This window comes from Camelus dromedarius, chromosome 1 (assembly GCF_036321535.1).
Source record: "Camelus dromedarius isolate mCamDro1 chromosome 1, mCamDro1.pat, whole genome shotgun sequence".
Lineage (NCBI taxonomy): Eukaryota > Metazoa > Chordata > Mammalia > Artiodactyla > Camelidae > Camelus > Camelus dromedarius.
This window is the reverse complement of record NC_087436.1, coordinates 38,837,259-38,862,412: the sequence shown is the minus strand read 5'-3', so window position 1 is coordinate 38,862,412 and position 25,154 is coordinate 38,837,259. Positions and strand designations below refer to the sequence as shown.

The window sequence follows — 25,154 nt, the reverse complement described above, 5'->3', positions numbered from 1 at the left end:
TGTGAAACTTCGAAAACTCAAAAAGTGTATTATAGTAGTTGTGAAGAACAGAGTGATGAAATGTTTAAAATATTGATTTTTTAAAAGAGTAATTTCTCTATGGCTTTTGTAAGACATCCAATAAGACTTTTGGTGCAAATTTGTATAATTTTCACTTACTATAGAAAACTTTGTATTCCTTAGGAACATGCCAATAGACAGGTAGAGGGCATGAGCCAATGGTGTGCCTACGGGTGCAAGGGTTGAAGCATCTATGAGGAGTATTTAAAAGGCAGCTAATCCATGTGCAAATTATCTAAAGTGTTTGCTATGTAACCATTTTTTATTTCTTACCTGTAATTTAAATTACAGTGGCTCTCTAATCTTGAACTAAGTAAAGCACACCTCGAGTACTCAGAATATACTAAAAAACGACATCCGTAAATTGATTCAGATGTACTTCTTAAAGCTCAGGGCTGAGAAAAAAGCCCGGAGGCTTAGAAATGGGATCTGGAGGCAAAGGATTTGTTCTGAAGAAAGGAAACTGCTTCAGTGTGCTGCGCTGGGGCCAAAACACTGGTTAGCACGGATTACTAGACACTGAAATTGTGGCACGTGTCTAATTAATGAATCTGTGATTATACCAGAAACATTATTTTAAAATGTGAAATCACTTTAGGTTCTGCGCGAAACAGAAGACTATTCAAAAATACCTTCCAATACTTTTATTTTTAAGATAAAACTGTTTCAAGTGGAAAAGTGGAAATGTCTTTTGGTATTACATTTTTATTTTCCAAAAGCACAGACTGTAAACTCTTGTGTACTGGTGCTTAAAAGACAGAATATATAGATGGGTCTTATAATGTGAGGCCAGTCATATATATATACCATGATTCCTTATATGTAAAATAATAACATATTACATAACAGGTTATCTAATAACAGAGGTAGCTATGATAGGCATACTGTTAAATATCCTTTTTGAAAAATTTAGCATATTGTCTTTCTTTAAAACTAAATAGGATATTAAAATGAAAGTTTGAGCCAAAGCACAAAGAGAACAAAAATTCCAAGGAAGGTACAGATGTTTCTGCTATAACTCGACATACACATTCTTGAAAAGTCTCAGTTCGGAAAAAGTACACACTAAAAATAACATGCTTTATGGGAAAACCAGTGTTGGGGGAGACTACTCAAAACCCATGCAACTCGATAGCCGGAGCACAGACCAAATCAAGGACTGGTACGTGTGGAGGTAACTTGAACAGGCCAGGCTGGCAAGTCTGGGGGCTGCCTCTGAGGATGTTAAGAAGCACAGAAAAACTGAGTGGAAACACTGGTTTGTGGAGGCCCGGAGACAACGCAGATGGACTTAGGACACTGAGACCGTGGGGCTGCTATTATGGTGGACTCTGCAGGAAGAGACGGGACTAAAGCAGTCCAAGGGAGCACGCCTCAGGGGCAAGTGCCCATTTTCGTGTTCTTAAAACAGAACGGAGAGGGCTGCACGTGCAGGAGCCAGGCAGAGGGCTTTTTCCTTCGTCGCTGAAGGTCAAAATTCAACTCCCATAATTCTGGGGTGAGGAAGGGCTCAGAAGAAACATAGGCAGGGACAAAAGAAGCCAACCAGGGCGATGAGAGAAAGTTAAATGTTAAATCAAGTCCAGAATCAGGACTATTACACAGGACTTGACATTTTCATTTCTAAATTGAGAACTGTGTGCTATATTTTGGGACCTAAAGTAACTAGATGATTTTTACTTATAAAAGAGTGACCAGAAAGGTCAAGGGCCTCCTGAGTTTTCTTCTAGGACTCAGGAAGAACTAGCCCCACTGGGCAAGTGTAAAGAAATGGAGATAAAATTGCTTTAATTCTATACCATGCACTGTGCTTGTTCAATGTAGGAGTTGCAACTTTCAGATTTTTCTTATTATAAAAGTAATACATGCAGACAATGGATAATGTGAATAATGAACAAATCAAAATCAGAAAACAAACAAGTATTAATAATTTAACTAAACAAACCAGCCATTGTGAATATTTTGGGGTATATCATTTTAATCTTATTTTCATTAACATAAGTAGGTCTAGCATAGTATATCATATGCTTTCTTACATTGATAAATATTCATGTAGCTAAACTGCTGAATAGCTTTATTCCCTCATTAAAATGTTTATTAGTGGTCAGAAGTTTCAATAAAAAGAGTTGAAAAGATACTGCCTTGTGAAAGCAAACCTTTGAGAGCAGTATAAACCATTTCATTTTACAAAAACAAACAAACAAACAATTAACTGAAAGCCATAAAATGCCAGTTTTGTTTGTTTCTAATTTGGAATAACCAAATAGAGGTGAGTAACCAATTTTCCCTTATCAGGCAACGTTTATAGACAGTTTTGGTTTCTAGAGGAGTGAGGCTGTGAAGATCTCAGATGTTTTGGCTTTGCCTTTCTTACCCAAAAAGGAATAAAGCATGCTCAAGAATTTATGATGCTGGGAATAAATCCAAAACTTAAAAATAAAACTGAATTTATAAAGCTCTCTTTTAAAATTCCACAAGCAGAAATGAGGTACTTACAGGACTATTAAGTATCATCAGGCACTGGTCAAAATGATGGTGCTCCATGATTGAATGGCAGTAGAGCTGAGCCAGTGGGTGTTCACTTCTGAAAAGTAGTTTGTTGAGTAAAGAAAAAAAGGTAAAAAAAAAAAAAAAAAAAAAAAGATCAATTTCCCCAGGACATCAGTTTATCAATTTCTTCTTTTTGCTGGTTAAGTGAAAAGGAGGATACTTCACAAAACTAATCCAGCTAACAATTTTCTCTCCTTCTGTGAAGAAGAGTGAGGTGATCTCTGGGAAACACATACAGAGAGGCAAGCGGTTCTCAAATACCAATGTAACTACTGCCAGTTCAAAGCATGAACAATTTCATTGGTTTTAATACTCATTAAACCAGTAGAAGGAATAAGGACAAAGGACTACTTTACAAATTAAAAACAAATCTCTGAAATTGCTGTACCAATAATACTTTTCAATTTCAAAACTGCAGTTAATTTAAAATCTGAAACAAATTTCTATGCAAGCCTTCCCTCTGAAATAAGGCTGAAGGTCAGCACACTTATGTCTGTGTGTCTGTAACGAAGAACAGAGTTTACTGAGATGGAATTAGCTGAGGTGTCAGTGAAGAGAGAGACAAGGAAAAGGGGGCTGGTTGGCACACAATGCCCTCTGAAGGAAGGAAAGAGACAGCTGAGTCAGAAAAGGTTCCCCGTGTGGGATCCAGGTTATTTCCATGCAGGACATCCTGGTAGCTCTCTAAATGGAACAGGGGGAAAACAGTCGAGACCTTTTGGCTGAGTGAAGCCAGAGGGAGGAATCTTACAGTCAGTTCATGGCATGTAATAGACATTCACAAATCAAGTTCTAAACGACATGTAGTGTCCTCCACCTCGTATTTCCTATGACCCTTCTTCACATGTGAAGAGAAAGCACAGTTTCTTCTTTAAAAGAAACAGAAAAGGTTATAGTTCCTGCAAGTCTGTTTCTTGGATTCATGGGACAGGGGTCTATGAACTGTAAAGCACAATACAACCATTGGGTCACACAGCTGGTCTGTTATTTCTTTCTGCTACCACATGAACCATTATTTTACTCTGCACTTCATTTGCTGAAGACAGAGAAGCTACCCAAGACTGAAGTAACACAGCAAAGAAATAAGTATAGCGAGAGAAACTTGAGGGAAAACAAAAACAGGGAAATGAAAACAAAGGTAAGAGAACAGGTAATCTCATCTACTGCTGTTTAGTCCACCACTGACATTGCTGGTCCCCGAAACTGCCATGTTTTGCTGCTGTTGTAACTTTTCCCAAATTAACTCCTGCCTGCGTGTCATCTCCGCTGCTTCCATATTTAGTGAGTTGTTCCGTGGGTCAGATGCTGTGCTTATCACTGGACAATGGGAAGACAACGGATGGAGTAAAATGAGCAGATTTGTAAGAAAAGATAAATTTGCTGGAATCAAGACTGTAGATGCATGGAGACAACTGGGATTCAGTTAGGAGACTAGTGGGAAACTGTTCTAGTAACCTAGGTAAGAGCCTGGAATAGAGTGGTAGAATCCTAAAGAAAGAGAAGCAGAGTTATCTGAGAGCCATTTAGGAGGTAGATTTTTTTGTAATTTGATTCAAATATTTATTGAGCAGCCACGGGGATACAAAGGTGATTAAAACATGGTCAAAGAGGTGAGGCAAATGCACACGTGCTATAGAGGAGAGCATAAGGTTCAGTGAATCACAGCAGTCAGAAGACTTTGCTTTAGGAGATCAAGAGATTGCCTGCAGCCTGGAAGGAGGTGTGGGTGGGAGGCACATCAGGAAAGGGGACTGAGATAAAATAGAAGACTTCAGTCTGGACTATTGACGGTACTCAGTCTGGACTGTATTTGTCTCTCCTTTCCCTCTCTCCCCATCTCCAGGCTTAATTTACCAGTCATGCCCAGATGTGTTCACTGCACTTTTTCTCTGTAGGAGTTGGCAGTGAATCCTGAGGTTGGGAGCTAGTGGGGAGAAGGGAGATGAAGGGGAAAGTCAGGAGATTAAGTTTCTGCCTTGTCATTTATTGACAAAAATGGGGAGAAGATGATTAGGAATGGGGGATGAAGATGGCCGGTGGGGTGTGGGCTCTATTGATGTCAAGGTGCCTGAGGTATCCCCAAGAGGGTCTCAATGTCTGCACTCAGGTCTGGGCTGGAGAAATGGATTTGGATCACATCAGCATGCTTGGTAATCCAAGCCATGGGAGTAGATGAGGGTGCAGGAGATGGCCTGGAATAACAGAGGGCCTGGCGTCCACAGAATCCACGATCTCCCTAAAGTCAACTTCAACATAACAATTGCAGCTTTCCTCATTCCCTTCACTGAGAAAAGGAAATGCTTCCAGAGTACCTTGTTATTTTCCTTTATATAAGGAATTCAAAGACACAGTACTAGCTTCGTAACAGTTTTATGCTGTCAGGTGTTAAGTGTTTTTAAGTCTATTACCCTGTTAGACTGTAAACTTCTACAGTCTGTTAGATTTGCTTTCCCTGATGAAAACAATTACTATTAACTGAGAGCCTGTATATAACAGGTACTGTACTAAGTGGTTTATACTTAATTTTTACAATAATCCCACATAGGACACTTCAGCTCACTGCATCAAAGCCCTCGGTCCCACCTCACAGTCCAGCCACTGGTGCGGTGGCTGGCTTCACGCGTGCTGTAGCAGACTGCACGAGGGGCCCCTCACAAGGTTACCCTGCCCTGGCCCTCAGGGAACACCTCTCACTTCTGCCCTCCCAGCTGGTGCCCACAGGAGCTCTCTCTACACTCATGCTAGTCCAGCCTGCAGTGGGAAGAGTTAAGGCCTATGGGGTCACCTTTGACTGGTGTGGGTTTGGAAGCCTGTGGATAGCTGCCCCTCCCTGTTCTGTCTCTGTCGGTTGGGGAACAGTTCTGGGTCTCATTTCATAAGATGTCTCAGAAGCACCTGGCGGGATTGAACACCAGCTGCCTGGATGGGAGACAGCTGGATACCCCATCCTTTTCCTGCTTTCCCTGCTCTGCTCCCCACTCTCAGGCCTCCCTTTCTGCTCCCTGGGACCGTGTGCACAAGTAAGCTAGATGCCTGCATGCCAGCTTTGGTCTCAGGCTGTGCCTCCAGAGTGACTCAGGCTGAGACCTCTCTAAAACTGGCATTTTAGCATTTGTTCTTTAGATGACTAGAAGTTCAGAGAGATTATCTCACTTGTTCACGGCCAATATAAACGGCAGAGCCGGGATTCAAGTACATCCTCTTGAACATACACTGGCTTGTGACCCATGGCACTCTGCACACAGTATCCACTCACTGACCTAGTTAGAAGCCGGGCTAGAAATGCAATTAGGCGGATGTAACACAAACACATTTAAAACTTCAAATGCACGTTACATTTTTAGAGAATGCAGAAAGGACTGTTTCACATTAGAGAAAATTCTTGGCTTGTGAGATAGATGAATGCAAATTATGTGTTTTCCTTTCCTTACATTCTAAAAATATGGACTTACGAATCAATGAAAGGGTGACAGATGCCCCAAATTTCCTGTTTACAAAGATGTTCATGGAAACCAGTGTATTCTATATCCTGTTATTTTTTTACTCTTTCAAATACAAGGCTAAGTTGCCTCTTTATTTGAGGTCATGTCAGAAGGACCCATTAAACCACTCCAGCTGCACTTTTATTCCCACGCTGATGTCACTAAGCATTAACGGACTTGCATGCCCTCCCTGCATCTCCTCTTGTCCTGCAGTTGTTGGCTCATCTCTGAGAGCAGCACCAGGATGCTGGTGCAGAAATCAGATCAATGTTCCAGAAACATGGAGCTTTAGAAGTCAACAGAAAATGAAAGTTCTGTGAGAAAACCAAGTCCTGCCACCCCAGCACGGTATCCCTTTCCACTGAATCGAACAACTGTCCTTGAAATTTGGCTTCTCATCCATACATGTTGCTCTGGGTTCAAATCTCTTAACTATTCCTTGTAGCCCTTGTCAACCCATTGGATTCTTAACTTGACAATTTCTCTCCAAATCATCACTACTGTCTTCCATCAGTCTGTGATCACATTCATAGATACTCAAGTGGACGGTTCTTTAACCTTGTGACTCCAGTTGTTTGACCTCCTTGACTCTGGCTGATTGTTTTTTTCCCACTCCCTCTCTGTTTCACAGCTCTGAGGTGCCGCTAGGCATAGTCTCTTTGCTACTCCTCAATCCACCCATGGGACCGAGCAAGATCTTGAACTTTTATCTGTCCTTAATAGTGTCCTCCTGTGACAGAAGCTAAAACCTGTAGAGCATGTAATCTGTGCCAGGTACTGCTCCAAGCACTTTGCACCTATTTATACTTCTTAATCCTTGTAAGAAGCCCTGTGAGACCAGTGCTGTCATTATTCTACTATACAGAGAAGGCAACAAAGGGAGGGAGGTGAAATGACTTGCCCAAGGTCACATGGTGAGAGGAGGAGGCAGGCACTGGACTAGCGTTGGCTCCATAACCATCACAGCTCCGTGTGCTGGTCTAAGGACTCACTGAGCTCATATATGTGTATAGTCTTTCTCTTCATTCTGCAAATAGTATAAAAGTCCACAAGGAATGGGCTGTTGCTTGTGTGTCTCCAGTGCTTTGGGGAGACAGGACTGAGCCTCCTGGAATGTGAGAGGAATTTCTCAAAAAGCTAGCAGTAACTCCTGTGCCAAGTTCAATGGCCCAATTCAAATCGTGGGCATATCCTCAGATGTGTGGTAGGGCTTGGGCTCCAGCTCTCGTGGAGGAATAGGGGTGGAAATTGTTTTGAGATGACAACAGCAAAAGAAGACCCAGCACTATATATATATATCTCACACATAAAGTGCTAGAAGGAATTCCAAAATGATAAGGGCTGTGCTAAGTGTTTGGTTCTATTATTATTATTACTATTAGTATTAGCTATGGACATTAGGACTAACTGAACTTGCACTTTACTCATGCTCAGATCTCTGGTCTCGCAAGCCCTCCCACCTTATCAGGGATGACCTCATTCCTGGCTAAAACAGACTCTACCCAGTTTGCAGTTTACAAATTGTGACTTCTGTGCCGTCTCCACTGCCCCTGGAAGTCTCTCAGAGCCGCTGACCCTGTATTACCACCGCGCCCATTCACAACTCCAGCTCACTCCTTTTCCTCTATTACAGAGCAGAGAGGACCATGGTGCAGAACGAGCTCTTTCAGGACAAAAATACATGATCTGATTGTGGTTACCAGGAAATTCTTTTATTCTGGTTTTGCTGAATCTCTAATCTATTTTGGGAAAAACAAACAAACAAACCATATCCATTTGGTCATTTTACCTCTTCCAGCCACCATCCTCTTCATTATTTTCTCCTCACTGCCAAAACTCCTCTCCCCTCCACCTTCCCTCCCAAAGGACACACACATGGATACACCCTTCCCAGGCCTTTCATCGTTACCAATGGCACCATCACTATTCCAGTTTCTTGGACTGGGAGTCATGACTTCCCTGCTTCCTTCATACATGTAACTAGCCATTCAATATTAAATTTAAAAACTCTCTCCTTCGGTCTCTTCCTCCCTCTGGCCAATAAGTGATGTTCACATGCACCTAGCTTGCTGTAACAGCTTTCTAGCTGAACTCTGTGGTTCTATTTATCATCCATGTACCCTGTACCTTCCTTTCATCCTTTTCTTCCTACACAATGTCTTTATCACCCACTGCAGTGGCTCCCTGTCCTTTCACTATACCAAGTGTAAAATGCACTGCTTAGTCTTAGAGCACCCCCACCCCCCGGAAGGGTCTTATAACTTCTGCTTGTTCATCCTCTTACTCTCCATTCCTAGTCAGTGGACCTTCTGACTAGTCAGGCTAACCATCATCACTGTCCCGTGAAAGCCTCATAGTGTTTCTGGTATATCTTCACGCTTTCTCCTCTCCAAATCCTACCCACTGCAAAGATCCAGTTCAAGCCTCACTTCTTCCATTAACAGTAAAGATGGATTACGCTGATCATGGCCAATCTCCTCTTCTATTGAACACTTACAGTCCATGTTATTAAACAACATAGTATTTATTAGATCCTTCCTTGTGTTAGTCACCACTGTTTCATGAGACTACCAAAACTCCTTGATAACAGGAACTACATTTTATACTTTTATAGCTCTCTTTCCACCTAGCACAGTGCCAGGCCCCAGTAACTGCATATTATCCATCTGCCAAAAATGTAGGATAATTTCACTATATTTATATTTAGAAAACACCAAGCCTAAATCTAACCAAATAAATGCATCTACAACAGTCGTCTCATATTGACTGCAAGCCTAATGCAGGACATTTCTCTGCATAAGCAGGTATCTGTACTTTGGCCATTTTGTTCTTATTACTGCCTATTTTTTAAAGAATAATTGAGTATCTGTCTGAAGTCACTCTCTCCTTCACCCGCCCATGTGGGAGAAGGAAGCACAGGCAGTGAACTGTTCCCCCAGACATCTCACTGGCGTACTTGTTACTTCTTGTAAGGGCAGTCTTCCTAAGCCAGGAAGGAAGCAAAGCCTCAGATAATGAAGCAAAACACTGTTTCCTAAACAAGGAATATCTCACTTCATATTAATTTTCTGAAAAAAAGTTCAAGAAGAATGAATGACAGGAGTTCCGTTTCTAACTCTGCTACCACAACAAGGGCTATTTCTCTTTTTGATATGTTACTTCTATTTCTGTGCCTTCTTTGTTTTGGTTTTCTTTATAGAGTGTCTGAATATCTGATGAGGTCTGGACACGAACACCTTTTCAGAAGTTACATGGAAATGTTTCTGGTACTCTTAATCTCCCAAGAGCCCCCTGGTTAAGAAAACCCCACTTGAGGTGTCAGTCATTTATCACTAAGGAAAGAAAAAAGAAACATCCCTGGAAAATTCTCGGTTTCCTCTACTCAAACCACAGGGATGTAAGGAAAAAGAAACCCTTCAATTTTTTTTTTAAGTTATTATTCCTTGGTGGAGTCTGTTCTGTGGTGTGTGCGAAAGCAAGATTCCGCAGTCTGACTTTTTCCCAGGGCTTTTTTTTCTTTGAAGAGAAGATGACGTGTCTCCAGATGTTTTCCCGGGTAATTATTTTTAAGTAAACAAAGAGGGAAATAGCTGAGTGTTCTTTTCACTCTAAATAAAGCAGGGCAATATGGTGTCTTAGAGCAATCCATATAGTAACAATCCACATCCTAATAACACTATGCCCAGCTGAGGGAGGGAGAGGAGGCAGCTCTGCGGCTCTGCGGCTCTGATCTGCAGGCCACGCTTGGCCCTGTGCTGTAAATCTTTTCACGTCCTCGTTCCCTGTCCTAACGACTCCTGTGTTGATAGGAGGCTCAGGACCACTATCACATGACAGAGCACAGGGGGCAAAGGCCATGTCACTCGTCAGTTCTCCAAAACGTTAGATTTTAAAGAGGAAACGGCCAGGCTCTGACAGGCAGGCAAGAGCCTGCTATCTCTTCCCATCAAAGGTCAGCAGAGGACATGGTTGTTACATTGCTGTAATTCTTTTCACATGAAGTTTTCTGTTTACTGTATTTAGATAAAGGGAATGTGATTAGAGAGCTTTCTGAACTTCCCTCAAGAGATCAGACATCTCGACTTTCCTAGAGAGAGCTATGTACTAGTGGAATCACTTGCATACTGAAAAAAAAAGCTCAGCAGTTAGCAGTTTCGCCATTAAAATGCAGGCCTTTCAACTAACTTGCTGCAGGAAAATAAAAATGTCACAGTGGCTCAAAGATCTGATGAAAAGTGGTATCACCTTTATTATCTCATTTGTCGCTGCAAATGGTACTTAAGCATGGTCCGCACAGGGGGCTGAAAAACTTGTCTGAACTAGCATCTGTGGCTAAGACTTATTTAACACTTAAATATTTATCAGGCATTCTAGCTGGTATGGATGTGTGTTATCTTCTAAAACGTACATCAACCCGATGAGGTAGGTGTGCTATTATCTTGACTTCACAAATCAGGAAGTTGAGGTTTAGAGAGATGAGCGCCCCTGCCCACAGGCACACAAGAACTTACCTGAATCCCAGTCTGACTGCAAGCTCTCCAGCACTGGGCTCCACTTCCTTCACTAAGACCAAAAGCCTCTTTCTAGTCAGCACTTACTAAACAAGTACCTAGGATCCAAGCTAAGCACCTTTCAAATATTATCTTTTATCCCAGGGTGAAATTCCACCCTTTCTGTACTAGTCATAATAGTTCTCCAATGAAGCTCTTAAGCTGGATGCACACAAACTAAAACAAACTCTTGGTAATTACCTAATAAAATAAGATTCTCAACATAAATATTTTTGAATTTCAGGCCAGAAATGTTACCAATACAATCCTGGACATGCATTATTTTTCCCATTTTCCTTAAATGAAACCAGAGTATGTTATGAACCCTGACCAACTGAAATTTTGAACCATCAAATTTTGCTGTGGGTTTTACTTTTAAAAAGACAGCCCTACAATTTAAAAGAAACATTTTCTTCTTTTGCTGGGCAAATGCCTTACCGCTGTATGTAAGAGTTATTCACACCACGGTGATCCAAATCGTGGCTTAAGGCAGCAATCAGCAGTGCAAGTATCTCCAGGTCAGTCAGCCTGTGCTGCACGACCAAAGACGTTGGAGGAAAGAAAGAGAAAGAACAATTTGGTAAAACGCATTATACTACCTCTTTTTACCAGTTGTGTTTTTTTTTCTCAGTACTTTATATATGTTTGTTTATAGTCACAAAGGGCTCATGCTAGAATCCTGTTCTGCAGGGAATCAGCTGTACTTTGTCTTCAGAATAGAATTATTATTATCAACAGAAAAAGCTGAAATGCCTCAAACAATAATCTGTCCACCTATACTAAATATTTTAAATTCTTAATTATATACATGTATGTGAAGTGACTCAAATAAACTTCATTAATTTTTTTATTTACTAAAATGTAATTTTCTGCTCTTTGCAGTTTTGTTTTGTTTTTACTAATACAAATGCTTTCTAAGTTATCCTCTTTAATTTTATGACATTGACTGATGGTTGATCATTTCAAATAAACTTTAATTGTTTCCTCTCTGACTTTTAGTTCTCTGCAGATTCTGCTGCCTTCACTCTCTACTATCAGTTGCTGTATCCTTAAGGAGCATAGACAATGTGAATATTAGCAAAACAACAGAAAAAAGAGGATTAGAAATGAAAATTTGGCTTTAAAACATTGCACGATATATTCCACAGTCAAATATAGGTTATTTTTTAATACCTGCCATTTGAATTATCTATATTACTGTTCTTCATTAGTAAGAAAACACAAGTTGAAATTATTATCAGCTCTATTCTGCTGGAACTCTCAACACTCTATACAGTGTATCTTCAACATACACAAAAATCACCATTTTGTTATTCTTCACAAAAAGCAAGGGTAGTCTTCAGTGGTCTGGTCCTTGTGAACTTCCCATACCCCAAAATAAGTTTACCCTATTTCTTATAAATGTTTGCTATGGCAGGAAAATACTACTATCGTGTTTCATAGGGCTTCTCAGACAAAAATCACTTTTTTAAACTCTAGCCAGTCAAAATGTGCACCCTATGAAAGTAGAGACAAAGAATAACATTTTTAGAATTTACTAAATCAAAAGAGCATGAAAGCTCTGAATTAAAAAGTTATATTATGGATGCCTGGAACCACTTCCCTAGAATGACTAGTCGATTTCCACTGAAGTTAGAATCTAAGGACACAGATACGAAAAATTTGGCCTGGAAAGGAGTGAATTACTTGAACGTTTTCTGCACTGATCTTCCTTGTAGACAGTCTCTGGTCAATGTATATGAAACCAAAACCCTTTCCATGAAACAGTACTTATAAAATTAACAGAGGGCTCCAGAGAAAAGGCAATAGAGAACACTAGACTCATCTATGGAGCCAGGTGCAGGGACTGAGTAGTTTTTGAGGAATTCTACTATGCAGCAGGTTGAATGGGAGCAGGAGAAATTTGATACCTTTTCTTATACGGTAGGGTTTTCCTTGAAGGAAGTATTTATTTGCCCAAAGACTATTAAGTTTAACATTGGAGTTACTGTAAAGATTTTTTTTAAAGCCATATATATTATATATGAAAGAAAATTAATAATTAAGTAATTTGCCATACTAATCTTCATAATTCACAAAATGTAACTTATTTTGTAAGGGGCAATAAATATTATTCTCAATTATCATTAGTACACATTAAAAAAACTTGAAAGAAGATGCTATAAATTTTATTACTAAAGCAACAAAATGTTTTAAATACATAAATGGCTCTAATAAGTACCTGAATTTTGCCTGCTTTCAGTGCAGCAAACATGCACTGAGCTGTATTAAAGGCATGTCTCCAATTATGATAGGCAACATTCTTCCGATAGTTCTTCTTAACACTTAAAATCCACCTGCAAAGAACCTTTAGGAAATAGAGCATAAGGAGTAATAATAATTGCTAACGTTTATCACACATGTATTAATCTTAATGCACTGTACAGAGCATTTACGTCTAACCCTTGGGACTCTGAGGGAGTCACTACTACTTTGATCATTTTACAGATTAGGAAACTGACATTCAGAGAGGTAAACTGCCCAAGGTCACGGTGCTAGTTAAGGCTGGGGCCAAAATTCAAACCTGAGCAGCTTGACTCCAGAGCCTACCATGCTAACCACCACGCTAACTAAATTAGATGTAAAATGCAGGGGACCGTTAAGAAAGGTATTTTGTCATGAGGAAGGCACAGACTAGCTTTTTAAAAGATATCATGTCCGTGTGTCATGAATTAGGAGAGTCCAAATAGTCACCCGTGCATGGATTCACTTTCAGAGAGCCCTGCAAGCAGCCACTCTCCAGCTCTTCTCTGATCCCATTCTGTCAGTCTGCAAAGGCATATGTGCCAGGCTCTGGGGGTGGGTTGGGAGCAATGCACACAGCATATGCCCAAGGACAAATTGGAACTCCAAGTCCTGACCCTTGTCCTTTTTAAACCATGCTTAAATTTTCAGGCAGAGTTACTGCTTGAGAACTAATTTAAAAAAATAACATATACAAATGCAAAATAAAGCCCTGGTGAGTGAGTGAGTGAATGAGTGCGTGCATGCATGTGTGCGTGCGTGCGTGCGTGCGTGCGTGCATGTGTGTGTGTGTATTTTAATGTATACATTTTAAAAGATGGGAGAAGAAAGGATAGAATGTTCAGAAAACCTCACAAGCTGGGTTTAATTCAGCTCCTAAGTGGTGTGGTCAGTAAAATCTCCAGGGACACATGGGCCCTAAGCAAGATAATTTTGTGTTTGTGTTAGCATCAGAGTCTGCCTCTCTTCAGTTCTGAAAGATTTACTATACTTTTGGGAATCTTTAAAAATAAATATGTGCTTCTCCCGACGTATATCACTGGAGATATTTCAAACACAAAGGCAGTGCCCTGGGGACTGGGAAACGTACCAGGGGAAAGAATGTTGCTTTAACAATATTCAGCACAGTCTGATTAGCTGCAGAAGTAGGCCAAAAACAAGGTTTCTTCTTTGTTGGTAGAAATCGCCTACAGAGGATTTGGCAGAAAAAAAATCCATGCTTTCATAGCCTCCCTTTTCTTTTCAGATCTCTTTGTTCCTGTTCTATGACGCAGTTCACAGGGAAATCTGATAAAAAGAACCTGAATGTTCCCTTGTTCTTTCACCCTGAGTAACTGTATCTTGCAGAGGATTTCTGTGTGCATAAGACTGACATGTGCTAACTTAAAGTGCACTGCAGACCTTTCATCATGACCATTTCTGAACAAAGTCAGCCCCAAAGATGACAGATTCATCTTATTAGGAGAATTTTAAATAATGCTATTGACTTTGACATGCATAGAAACTATACACTGAAGTGTTGTAAAAAATTACTGGTGATTAATTAAAGAATCAAGGAAAATAAGCAGGAAAACCTAGAAATTTAACCCATGGACATATCTCTTTACTAATCATAAATCTGTAGGTATAACTAAATAGGCATATATATCATATAATGTAAACAGTGATAAAAATGACTCTATGAAACATACTTCTTGATGGACTACTCTACTATGCTCCTATTAAGATGGGCCTATTGAATTTGGTAACCCAAAGGCTACCCACTGTATCTAGTAAATAGTAACTAAATTTAAGTGCAGTTTTGGATTCTCTTATGAGGGTGTTCTTAACAGCGTTTAGGAAAATTATGGTTAGATCTGCTAACTGCCTTGTAGATAAGCCTGGCACATTCAAATTTGTAGAACAGTCTTCTGTACAGGACTACTGATGATTATGTACAGTCTGGATGACCCTAGGAAGCACACTCAATACACTGAATCAGTTTCCAACAGTTACAAAGGCTTCTTAAGTTCTGAGTGGCATACTTAAGATGCTATGGGAGAAAAAAAAAAGAAAGAGAAAACATAGCTCGACTCTTGCCTTCAAGAATCTCAATCAGTAGTGAAAATAAAAAAGCGCACATATAAAGGAAATAAATCCACATAAAGTTGAGAGCACAAATTTATTAACTGTCAACAGCATTCCAAGTGGCATGAAGTCAATCCTAGCATTCTCCCAGGAACAGAGACTTGAGTCGGGCTCTGAGGAAGAGAAAAGCACGCTGTGGCATAAAGTGGGGCAGACTTGGAAGTGGCCGCCCATTCAGGGGCGGAATGACACATAAACGACAGAAGGTGAAAATAAGCACAGCACATGCACATCTGTCCCTGTACAGTCAGGAGTCTGTTTCAGGGATCAGCAAGAGTTACAGGAGAGCAAGCCAAGATCTGGAAGCCCGGCAGAGATATGAATATCTGACATATTTTTCAGTAGGAAATATTCTGTGTCAGGGCACTTCATGACGCTGCCATCGTCTCTAGCAAAAACGTATTACTTTTACCATCCTAAAATTATAGTGACAATAATATCTGAAATAAACAGAAGAGTCACCAAGGCAGGAAGGCCAACCAGAATGATGGCGGGCGGTGTTCAAGCTGATGTTGGCCGGAAGTGGAACAGTAGTTATTCTAACAGAATAGGAGAGTGGATGCATGAGACATTGAGGAGAAATAACTGCCTAATGGACAAAAATTCAGGAAAAGGTAAGACTAAAGATGGCAAAAGAAATTTTGAGTGACTATCTTCAGATCCAATACCCAAATGCTACCTAAAAACTTATGCTTTTAAGAAATAAGATACATATCAACTCATAAGAATTTTGTAAATAGATACAAGGATCACATTCCTTTGTCCTGGCCAGGCCCTTTCAACAGGATCGCTACTAGTTTAAAGTATGGGAGGTCTCAGGAATGGAAAGGTTTCTGAGTCACTATCTAGGTCCTGTAACCAGCAAGAAGCAGAACTGAGCTATTCACATTTAGAACTTTTGGCTCTAAATGAGATCTTCATTCTATTAATAGAAAGGACTTTTTATAAATGAGCCCTATAACCTACAGTAAAGAAACCTGATAGGGTGATATAACCATGGTCAGAGTTGGTCTAAGGAAGGGATAACTGACGTGTACTCTATGCCTGCGTATTAAGCGAAATATACAAGCGTACATGCATGCGTGAGTAATTCTCACGAGACTCCCACAGGGGAAGTCATACCATTATCCCCGGCTAACAGATTACAAAACTGAGAACTTAAGAGATTAGCTGCCCAAGGAAATTAGAGTTAATCACTAGTAGAGCTATGACTCAAAATTCATGAGCTTTCTACTCTATTCTTCCGTCTCAATTTCTTCATTTGTAAAACAGGGACAATAATAACCAAAGAGCCTTTCTTGAGAGCTTCTTGAAATAATTAAATGATACATTATCTCTTAATCAACATGCTCTAATAGAGTGAAGTATTATTAGAGAAGAGTCTACAGACAGTTGTTCTTTGTTTTCACTCAGTTCTGCACAAGATTGAGGTCAGTAACATAAACTTTGGTTAAAGAAAGGGCTAGATTTGGGCCCCGAGTAATACCATAAATAACACTGTGTTAACCTCAGCTATATTAGTCCTTAGTTTTCATGCCTCAGTGAGGCTTTGAGAGCAGGGACGACTCATCACTGAAATATGTACCTAGCACAGTGCTGGGTACACTGTTTATTGTTAATAAATTTTCATTTTATGAATTAAAGGATTGCTAAATAGCAGAAGCCTTCAAGGTACTTAAATTTCAGATAGGAAATCTCTACGAGGAGACTAGACATTCAACTGACAGAAAAAAAACAGCCTTAAAGGCAAATTACTGACTTTTTTTCCCCCAAATGGTCCTTTCTATTCTCCCTTATTCTTTGATGCAATACACGTGGCCATTATGAAACAAAATAGAATCCCCTGATAACTCCCAACTGATATTAGAAGGTATTGATTTCAGTCTCGCTATTTTCTGAGAGGTGAATAAGGTAATCAACTGGGGTTAAAATCAGTTTTCATCTTCAAGCTTTGTGGGTGACCCTGCTCGAACCAAGAGCCTGGCTTCACATCAACCCTTTTACTCCCTCATTTCCAAAGGAGTTCACTATCTTTTTGGTCCTTCTTTCTACTGTGTTGTAACCTCCCCAATCAGATCATGTTACTTCCCTGCTTAAAGTTCCTCAGTGACTCACCATTGTTTTCAGGATCAGATCTAAATTCCTCTGAATAGCTTACAAGGTGCTACATGACTTGCTTCTTACCTTCCCCTCTGATCGCATTTCTCGCCACTTTCACCCTCAACTGGCGCTCCATGGCCCCGCCCCCTCCCTTCTGTCTTCCCGCCTTTGCACATCCTGCTCTCACTGTTGGGAACACTCTCCCCTGTTCTTCAGCCTGGTGCTTGATACATGTAGGAACCCGTTCCTGTGTTTTTAATGGTTGATTTTTTTCTTTAAAAATCTCAGCTATACATTAGGTGACAGTATATGAATCACGGAAACTGAAAAATCCTTATTCCATACTAGCATCCAAAACTAATTCTCTCTCTTCACACACACACACACTTTTGTCACTGCATTCCTACCTCATGTTTCATCTGGAAGTTCTGCACAAGGTTGAGGTCAGTGAACATCCGGATTGTGCACAGTGCCGTTTCCAGGTCAGACAGCTCAAAGTCACTGAAGCTGAAATCAGTGATTTTAAGGGTCTGGGCAGATGGTACCACAGCAGCCTTAGGTAAGGGGAGAAGAAGAAAATGAAATAAAGCTGTTAATTAAGGCAGCAGTGAGTCATAAAGTTTTCTTGCTTTGCTATGGGGAAAAAGTGCATTGTGTTTTGTTTTTTTTTTCCTTTTTAATGCAATACACTAGAAATCTTTTCATACAGGAGCTTAGGAGCTACTCCTGTTTTTTTGTTTTGTTTTGTTTTTAATCTGAGCCACACGCAGGTAACTAATATGGTTCTGGGTAGGCCAGGAGAAGAGAGGGTGACTATACCTAGAACAGCAGGCAGAACTAAGGACTCCAGTTATCCAGCCCCTTTATACCTCCACAGTGTTATCTGTTCAACAGATATTTATTGAGTAACTATTCTGGACCTGTCTCAGTACCATGAGCTGAAAATCAAGTGGTGAGCAGGATAATGATAATGTTCCAAGCATTTTATGTTTAATTCACAAGACAACCTTATGAAATAGATACTGTAGCTCCATTTTTCAAGAACAGAAACTTGAGCATGGAGGAACACATCCTACCCACCACAGCCCAGGCAGTTAAGGAACAGAGCCCAGCTTCCAGCGCAGGCAGACTATGCAGCTCTCAAATTTGACACAATCTCTACAGACTGACAGAACATCCTTCACCCAAGCCTGATTATAAGAATCACCTAGGGTGCCCATTAAAAATACTCAGTGGTTCTGATTCAGTAGGTCTGGGATGGGTTGAGAAGCTGGTTTTGTTTTTTTGGAGAGGGATTGTTTTTTAATTAACATCCTTGGTTTTGATTTGTTAATCATTTAATTATAGTAAACACCTGCTATTTCTTCAATACACCTTGCTCTTTTTCATCAGTGTTCCTTTTACCTCCTGCTTCTCATACTCTCTTTAACTGAAGGACTTCTTGAAGGCACAGCTCCCACCCAAAGAAGAGTTATTAAATGCCCTTCAGAGCTAACCCTACCTTGGGAATTCCTATTTAATCACACGAAGTTCACTATAATGTAATTTCCTGTTTGTCTCCTAAATACACTGCAACTGACAGGTGGGGCAGTATCTAACACATCTTTGTTTCCATTGTGACTACTGATAGATACAGTTTTAATGTTTAACTGAATATGTATTAAATAAATGGGAGGGAAAAATCTCATTCCCTTCACTTAATTTGAGTCGTAAATTCTAGGAGGGTAAAGCCCATTAACCTGAAATCAGAAAACTAGCAGACTGGGATGTGCATTTCAATCTAAGTTTTGTTTGGTACTGAGTATTTTTTAAAAATCACCAAATTTGTTATACTGTTTAAAAATTGGGCAATTTTAACAACAACAAAAAGGGTTTCTGGCACCTTCTGAAAAATCAGGCCACACTGAACCCAAATCACATGAAGCGGCACTGGCCACAGCCAAGGCGCCCTGACTCCCTCACACTGAGCAGGCTTCTCTCCCATATTTCCTGGTGGCCACTCGCGGGTGTCAGAACCTACTGGAACCCCGACTCCTCCACCCCCTTGACTGTTTACTCTGCGGGCACTTTACCTGCCCCAGCCAGGTCGGCCAGATTCACCTGATGAAAAGAGGCTTGAACTTGGTGTGGGGGAGATACAAGAAAAGTGAAGAAATCTGAACCAGGTTCCTTCCCTTTAATGTTTTTGATCTTAATTTCCTCCAAACCCCTTAAGTTTCTGCTGAGTATCCAGCACATCAGTATGCTCTGCTTTACCTCCATCTTTTACAAAGTAAAAAGGTCAAAATAGTAAGACCTCAGGGAGCAATCTAGAGCTTTCCCCTCCCAAGCCGGGGGCACTTGCATATTCTCTGCTCATCTTGACCTTCATGTTACTGTTATGTACCAGGCGTGTCTAAACTTTAAAACAATGTCACCCTCTTCATACTCCAAAGTAAGAGTCCTTCCCCAAGCCCCAAACTGACGAGAAATGCATTCCTTTCAGTCATTTCCACAGGCTAATGCGTGGGCTGGACTAGGGGAAGAGAGGAGGACTGAAACTGTTTAGATAAAGGGCTGCCTTGTTTACGCCAGCCCCCAACATCAGAGATGGAGCAGAGGACTCCAGGGGAATTCGGAAGTGCGGAGGTGGGAGTAACCCACCTTTTAACTCAAAGCAGATCACAGCTGTCTCCCTTAAACACTGCATGAGAGAACAGATGTTTGTTCCTTAGGGCACCATTATTCTTACAGCAGGAAGTTTTCTTTTTTTTCCTTCTACAAAGGATATTCCAAACGCTACGGGATAAAGACAGCCAGCATGGCTTGTGCCTCGCTCCACTCTCTACTGAGAGAAAAGAATCCTTTCTTTTGCTCGTTCGGCCACGCCACAGCACACCTTTCTGAGCTGACTAGGGGGAAAGGCCGACACTTTCCTTCAGAACCTTTGGTCAGTGATACAGAGGTTCAGAATTCTTGGGATCGATTGCTAACAAGCCACAAGAAAGTCACACGTCATTTAAAGCTCTTGTCAGCCGCTGTTTTGAACATTGCAAGAGAACTCAACTTTCTGCCCTGAGAGGGCTTGGGATAAAGGGGGTTTTAAGCAAAACACTGCCTGTCATTCTAACTTACCATTTAATAAAATATTCTCCATCTTACTAATAGCAGGCGGAAGAGTACGTGGTATTTCTGGGAGAGGTTATGGATGTACAGTTCTGGATTTTCACAGCTTTTCCTTTCACTGATGGTATGATTTGTTAGAATTTGTACAGTGAGATTTCTGACTTTTTCTTCAGGAGATGATATAACTTACTGCACTTGCTATTGAAGATGAACAAATAATACACTTTATTCTGTGATGCAGTAAGGTGCTATACCTGTGTATATGTATTACAGGTGACAACACAATTCAAAACTTCCGGAACTATGATACTACCTGATACAACTCATTCCTCCACATATGAGAGCACAATGCCTGTCTTCTCAGGCAGGAGCATTTAGCTGTTTTAGTGCTTAGCCTGAATATAGTTAAGTCCTTCTAAAGTTGAGAGTTCTAATTTGTGTCAAATTAACCAAATATGGAATGCAAAAAATACACAAAACTCCCTGGGTTAAAAGTTTAACCTGGCAAACAGTTTGGTAGTATAATGTCATTTTTCTTCTGAGTTCTTTAATTATATCTGCCACTCAAACTAATAAAGAAACTAGTTGCCTCTCATGACTCTTTAGAGGAAATTCTTCATTAAGCCCTTTTTTATGACTCTTTTTCTACTGCCTTGGTCCTTTTTCACCGTCCTAAAATGTAAAACCGAATGAAAATAACCAACCAACTCTGGAAGTGAAGTCCGCTAAGAGTGGAACTGGACATACCTTTGGCAACAGGATTCAACTGGGTTAAAAGAAGCAGTATTCAGATTATAAAAATATTTTAGTTGCTCAGTGATCCTTCACCAAAACCAGTTGTTTTGAATACCACCTGATTGATAAGGATCTAAATAAACTGGTCACCAGGAGGCAAAATCCTGTATCAGCTACCACATTTGCATTTTGGCATTAGATAATGATCATAAAAAGAAAAACCTGAAAGCAAGATGAAACACATGGTAAAAAGGAATGTTTGCTATTAGGGGTTCTAGTCCTGATGTTCCACTGACTTTGTCACCCTGAACAAGATGATCAACTTCTCTGCCTGTCTTCTCACCTGTGAAGTGTGGTGGATAGATTAGACTGTCTCTCAGGTATAATTTATCTGTGTCCACAGGGCTCCAGGATTTCTTACTGCCTCCTCACTTTACAACCCAATGCCACCCTCTGAGTGGCATCGAAATCTTGCCAGTGACCTTCCTGTACAAGCCCAAGCTCTGTCTCCGACTCTCTCATCCTTTCAAGTAAATGGACGGGGCACCTCAGCTGTTATGGTTGTCTTTTTCATGCTTGATTCCTCACACATGTCACTCTGTCTGGCTTGCTCACATGACTGACTTAGATAGAGGATCCCAACCTCTGCATGAGTGCAGAGGAGGCTTGGGCTAGGTATGTAGTAGCCTCTATACTTACTGCAATAATGCTCTAAATGAAAAGTTGAGTTTTTAGAAACTGCCATCTATTTTTTTTTTTTTTATGCAGGGGTGGGGAAGTGTCTATATTTTTGCCATTTTTTTTTCAAGGTTAAATAACACACACACATACACTCTCACTTCTGGGCCTGTTTAACTGTTTCTCCTCCTCTGCCGGGAATACATCCCCTCAAGTTTTCATATAGCTAGTTCTTCTTCATTGTTTATGTTTCAGCTGCACCAGAGAGACATTCACTGGTCCCTGTGGTAGATACTGCAGCAAGACTCCGTTAACCTGACACCTATTTTAACCTTTATCTAGTGACCCTTCATTTTCTGAAGAGTCAAGAAAGCTCAAAAATATATTCTCCTGACTCCTTTGCAGCTAGGGTTCCAGGTAGATTTTGCTTTCTTCAGTGAGTATATTTGAGTGAGACCTGAATTTCAAACTAACATAGTGCCCACCACATGAGGAACCCCCCACCCACCCTTTTTTTTTTTAACATGGATCCAGAGGGTATAATGCTGCTGTAGAGATGGCAGTTTTGGCCAGACTATGCTGTGATGGTTGATTCTGGAAGGAGGAGATAGCTCAGTGGCCTTCTGATTCTGGCCTACATGGAAGTTCCCATTGTGCACCAGATCTGGTTTGGTTTTGGGATTCATTCCTGGGGTCATTCATCCACCCCCTCCAATGATTTGAAAGCACCTAATTACATTCTTTTCTGCTTCAAATAGCTATAGCAGTTTCTGTTATCTGTAATTGAACTACATTAGGCAAAGTGTTGGCAGGCAACAAATTCTCAAGGCTAGGAATTTGGTATTAGACAGTTGGCTTTGTTGGGTTTGCAGGCAGAAGGGAATCAGGTTTCCAAGAGAGCAGTGGCTCTCAGTGTTTGGTCCCTGCAGCAGTAGCATCTGAGAACTTGTTAAAAATGCAAATTCGTGCGTCCCAACACAGACCGACTCAATCAGAAACTCCGGGAGTGGGGCTCAGCCGTCTGTGTTAAAATAAACCTTCCAGATGACTCTGATGAGTGCTGAGTTGTGAGAACCACTGCATTAGGGATTGGGTGTTAGTAATCAATAGCAAGCAATAGCCATTTAAATCCTCACTTGTGGTTACGCAGAAGGAAATCCCTTTTGGTGGACTCTGTGGTGGCCACTGTATTGCAGTGAGGTGCAAGGTGGGCTGGCTGTGGCCAGTGGCTTTGGAGGGATCAAAGAAAGCAAATAGAGTCTCAGGGCTTTAAATTTTGGGGTCAAGTCATGGTCAGAAGAGTAGAGAGTTTTTATGGCTCTCCTAAACCATTCTATTTCTTGAAGCACTAATGCAGGTGAAACCCACACAATCTTATTCTGCAGGTCGCTGAATTACAGTGTAGGATGAAATCACAGACTTGCCATGTCTCTTATGTGTAAGTCACGGCATTGATTAGGAGCGAGTGGGGCACCAAGAATGGAACTGAGACATTTGAGAAGATGCTGGTAACTACACACATCTCAGACCATTCACTCCAAAATATGTCTCTATAGTAACATAGTGAATATACTTTAACAGTGCCTATACTTTACAGTCATAGTTCGTTTTTCTGATTATAATTACATATTATTATATAATTTTGTGATCATCAAGCACCTAACCAGTTCTCCATAATATTAAATTTAATTTAATTTGGCAAAGAGCTGTAATACAAATGTTAATATTAGTAATGAACCATGCTGTGTCAGACACAACAGACAAATTGTAGATTATGCCTTCTTCTCTTACAGTTCAATTATTCACTTTATTTACTTTTGAAAAATTTTAATTATAGTTGAATTCCTTCTTTCATCTGTACAATGAATACTTTGTTGTTGTAATCTTAAAAACTCAGCTTCAGCTTGTCTTAAGTGTCATTAAAGTTTGATTCATTCACTTCTAAGAACACTGGAAACTCAGGATGGGAAAGGAATGACCTTAAAAGTTTTCCACTTTTTACCAGCTATCGTAGGAAGTTACTTAAAATGGTCAACTACTAACAACAGCTAATATTTACTGGGGACGTATGAACCAGGAACTCTGATCACTACAACTCTGTGAGATAATGATAAGTTCTTTCATTATCCTCCTTTAACAGATGAAGAAACTAAGGCACAGAGAAGTCACAGATTTGCCTGAGATCAAGGAGATGGAATCTGAACCATCTCTCTCTAGACTCATGTTCTCAACCATCATACTGTATTCATCAAAATGAAAGCTGACAATGAAAATGTATCTCCGTGGCTCTTCAAATGTCTGGCTCTGTGACTAGTTAACAGGCTGTTTTATTCATTTCATTAACTATTAAATTATTTCTAGCTTCTTAATCACTTTAAGGAAAAAGAAAGCATAATCTTGTTGACTGAACTGAAGGATCATGAATAGTATTTCATGCTAGATCACAGGCTTTCTAATCTGAAATTTCCAGAATCAATCGATTGATTCATTCATTCAACAAAACAGTAAACCAGGTTCCTGTTAAGTGATCACTAAATGGTAGCCATTATCATCATTATTATCATTGTTATTATTACTCAAGAACTAACGGTCTGATGGAGAAGACATAAGTAATTGAAATACATAGTTTTTTAAGTGCAACAACACAAGTATGCTGGTAGTTTGCACAAGGGATTCCTAACAACACAATGATAGAGAATGTAACTACACATTTAATTACTGTTTTTAGTCGCACGTAATAGTTAATTTTGTCTCAAGTTGACTAGCCACAGGATGCCCAAATTAAACATTCTTTCTGGGTGTGTCCATGAGGGTGTTTCTGGATGAGATAAGCATTTGAATCAGTGGACTCAATAAAGTAGATTGTGCTCCCTGATGTGGGTGGGCACCATCCAATCCACTGAGGGCCTGCATAGAACAAAAGGCACAAGAAGGAGGAATTTCCCCCCTTCCGCTTCCTACCAGTCTGCTGGAGTTGGGATATCTCATCTCTTCTCAGGCTCTTGGACTGGGATTTCAACCATCGGCTCCCTGTTCTCAGGCCTTTAGACTCAGCTGAACCACACCACTGCCTTTCCTGGGTCTTTAACCTGCAGCCAGAAGACTGCTGGACTTCTTAGCCCCCATAATTGTGTGAGCCAATTCCTCAGAATCTTTTATATATTTATAAAGTCACCTACTGGTTATTTTTCTCTGGAGAACCTGACTAATAAAATTCCCTGTTTTTCTAAAGTCAAAGAGAATCATTCCTGAGTTTTATCAGTTACTTACTTAAGACAAATGATAACCCTTCTTTTATTCAACTATTTCTTATTATGAAGTCTATTTACACAACAAAAGGGACACACTGGGACACACCTGTGGAAACTTTATGGGAATTAATACATTTATAAAGTGTACAGTCTCCTTGAAGCCCATAAAGCATGTGTGGAAAATAACACACTTGGGTAAGGTACATTTATAAGGGTCATTTAAAAATCATTGA

At 40.3% G+C, this 25,154-nt stretch overlaps 1 protein-coding gene across 4 annotated transcripts in view; it reads right to left on the bottom strand.

The window, feature by feature from the left end:
* The window catches only part of PDE5A (phosphodiesterase 5A), a 123,644-nt gene that overhangs the window by 17,013 nt on the left and 81,477 nt on the right, over nucleotides 1-25,154 (bottom strand). For all 4 annotated transcript variants that reach the window (XM_064477434.1, XM_064477467.1, XM_010985531.3 and 1 more), the window contains exons 12-15: nucleotides 17,560-17,706; nucleotides 12,864-12,989; nucleotides 11,081-11,175; nucleotides 2,557-2,644 (exon numbers count right to left, since the gene is read on the bottom strand). In XM_064477434.1, the coding sequence (XP_064333504.1) occupies nucleotides 2,557-2,644; nucleotides 11,081-11,175; nucleotides 12,864-12,989; nucleotides 17,560-17,706 (456 nt within the window). The remainder of the gene's footprint in view (nucleotides 1-2,556; nucleotides 2,645-11,080; nucleotides 11,176-12,863; nucleotides 12,990-17,559; nucleotides 17,707-25,154) is intronic.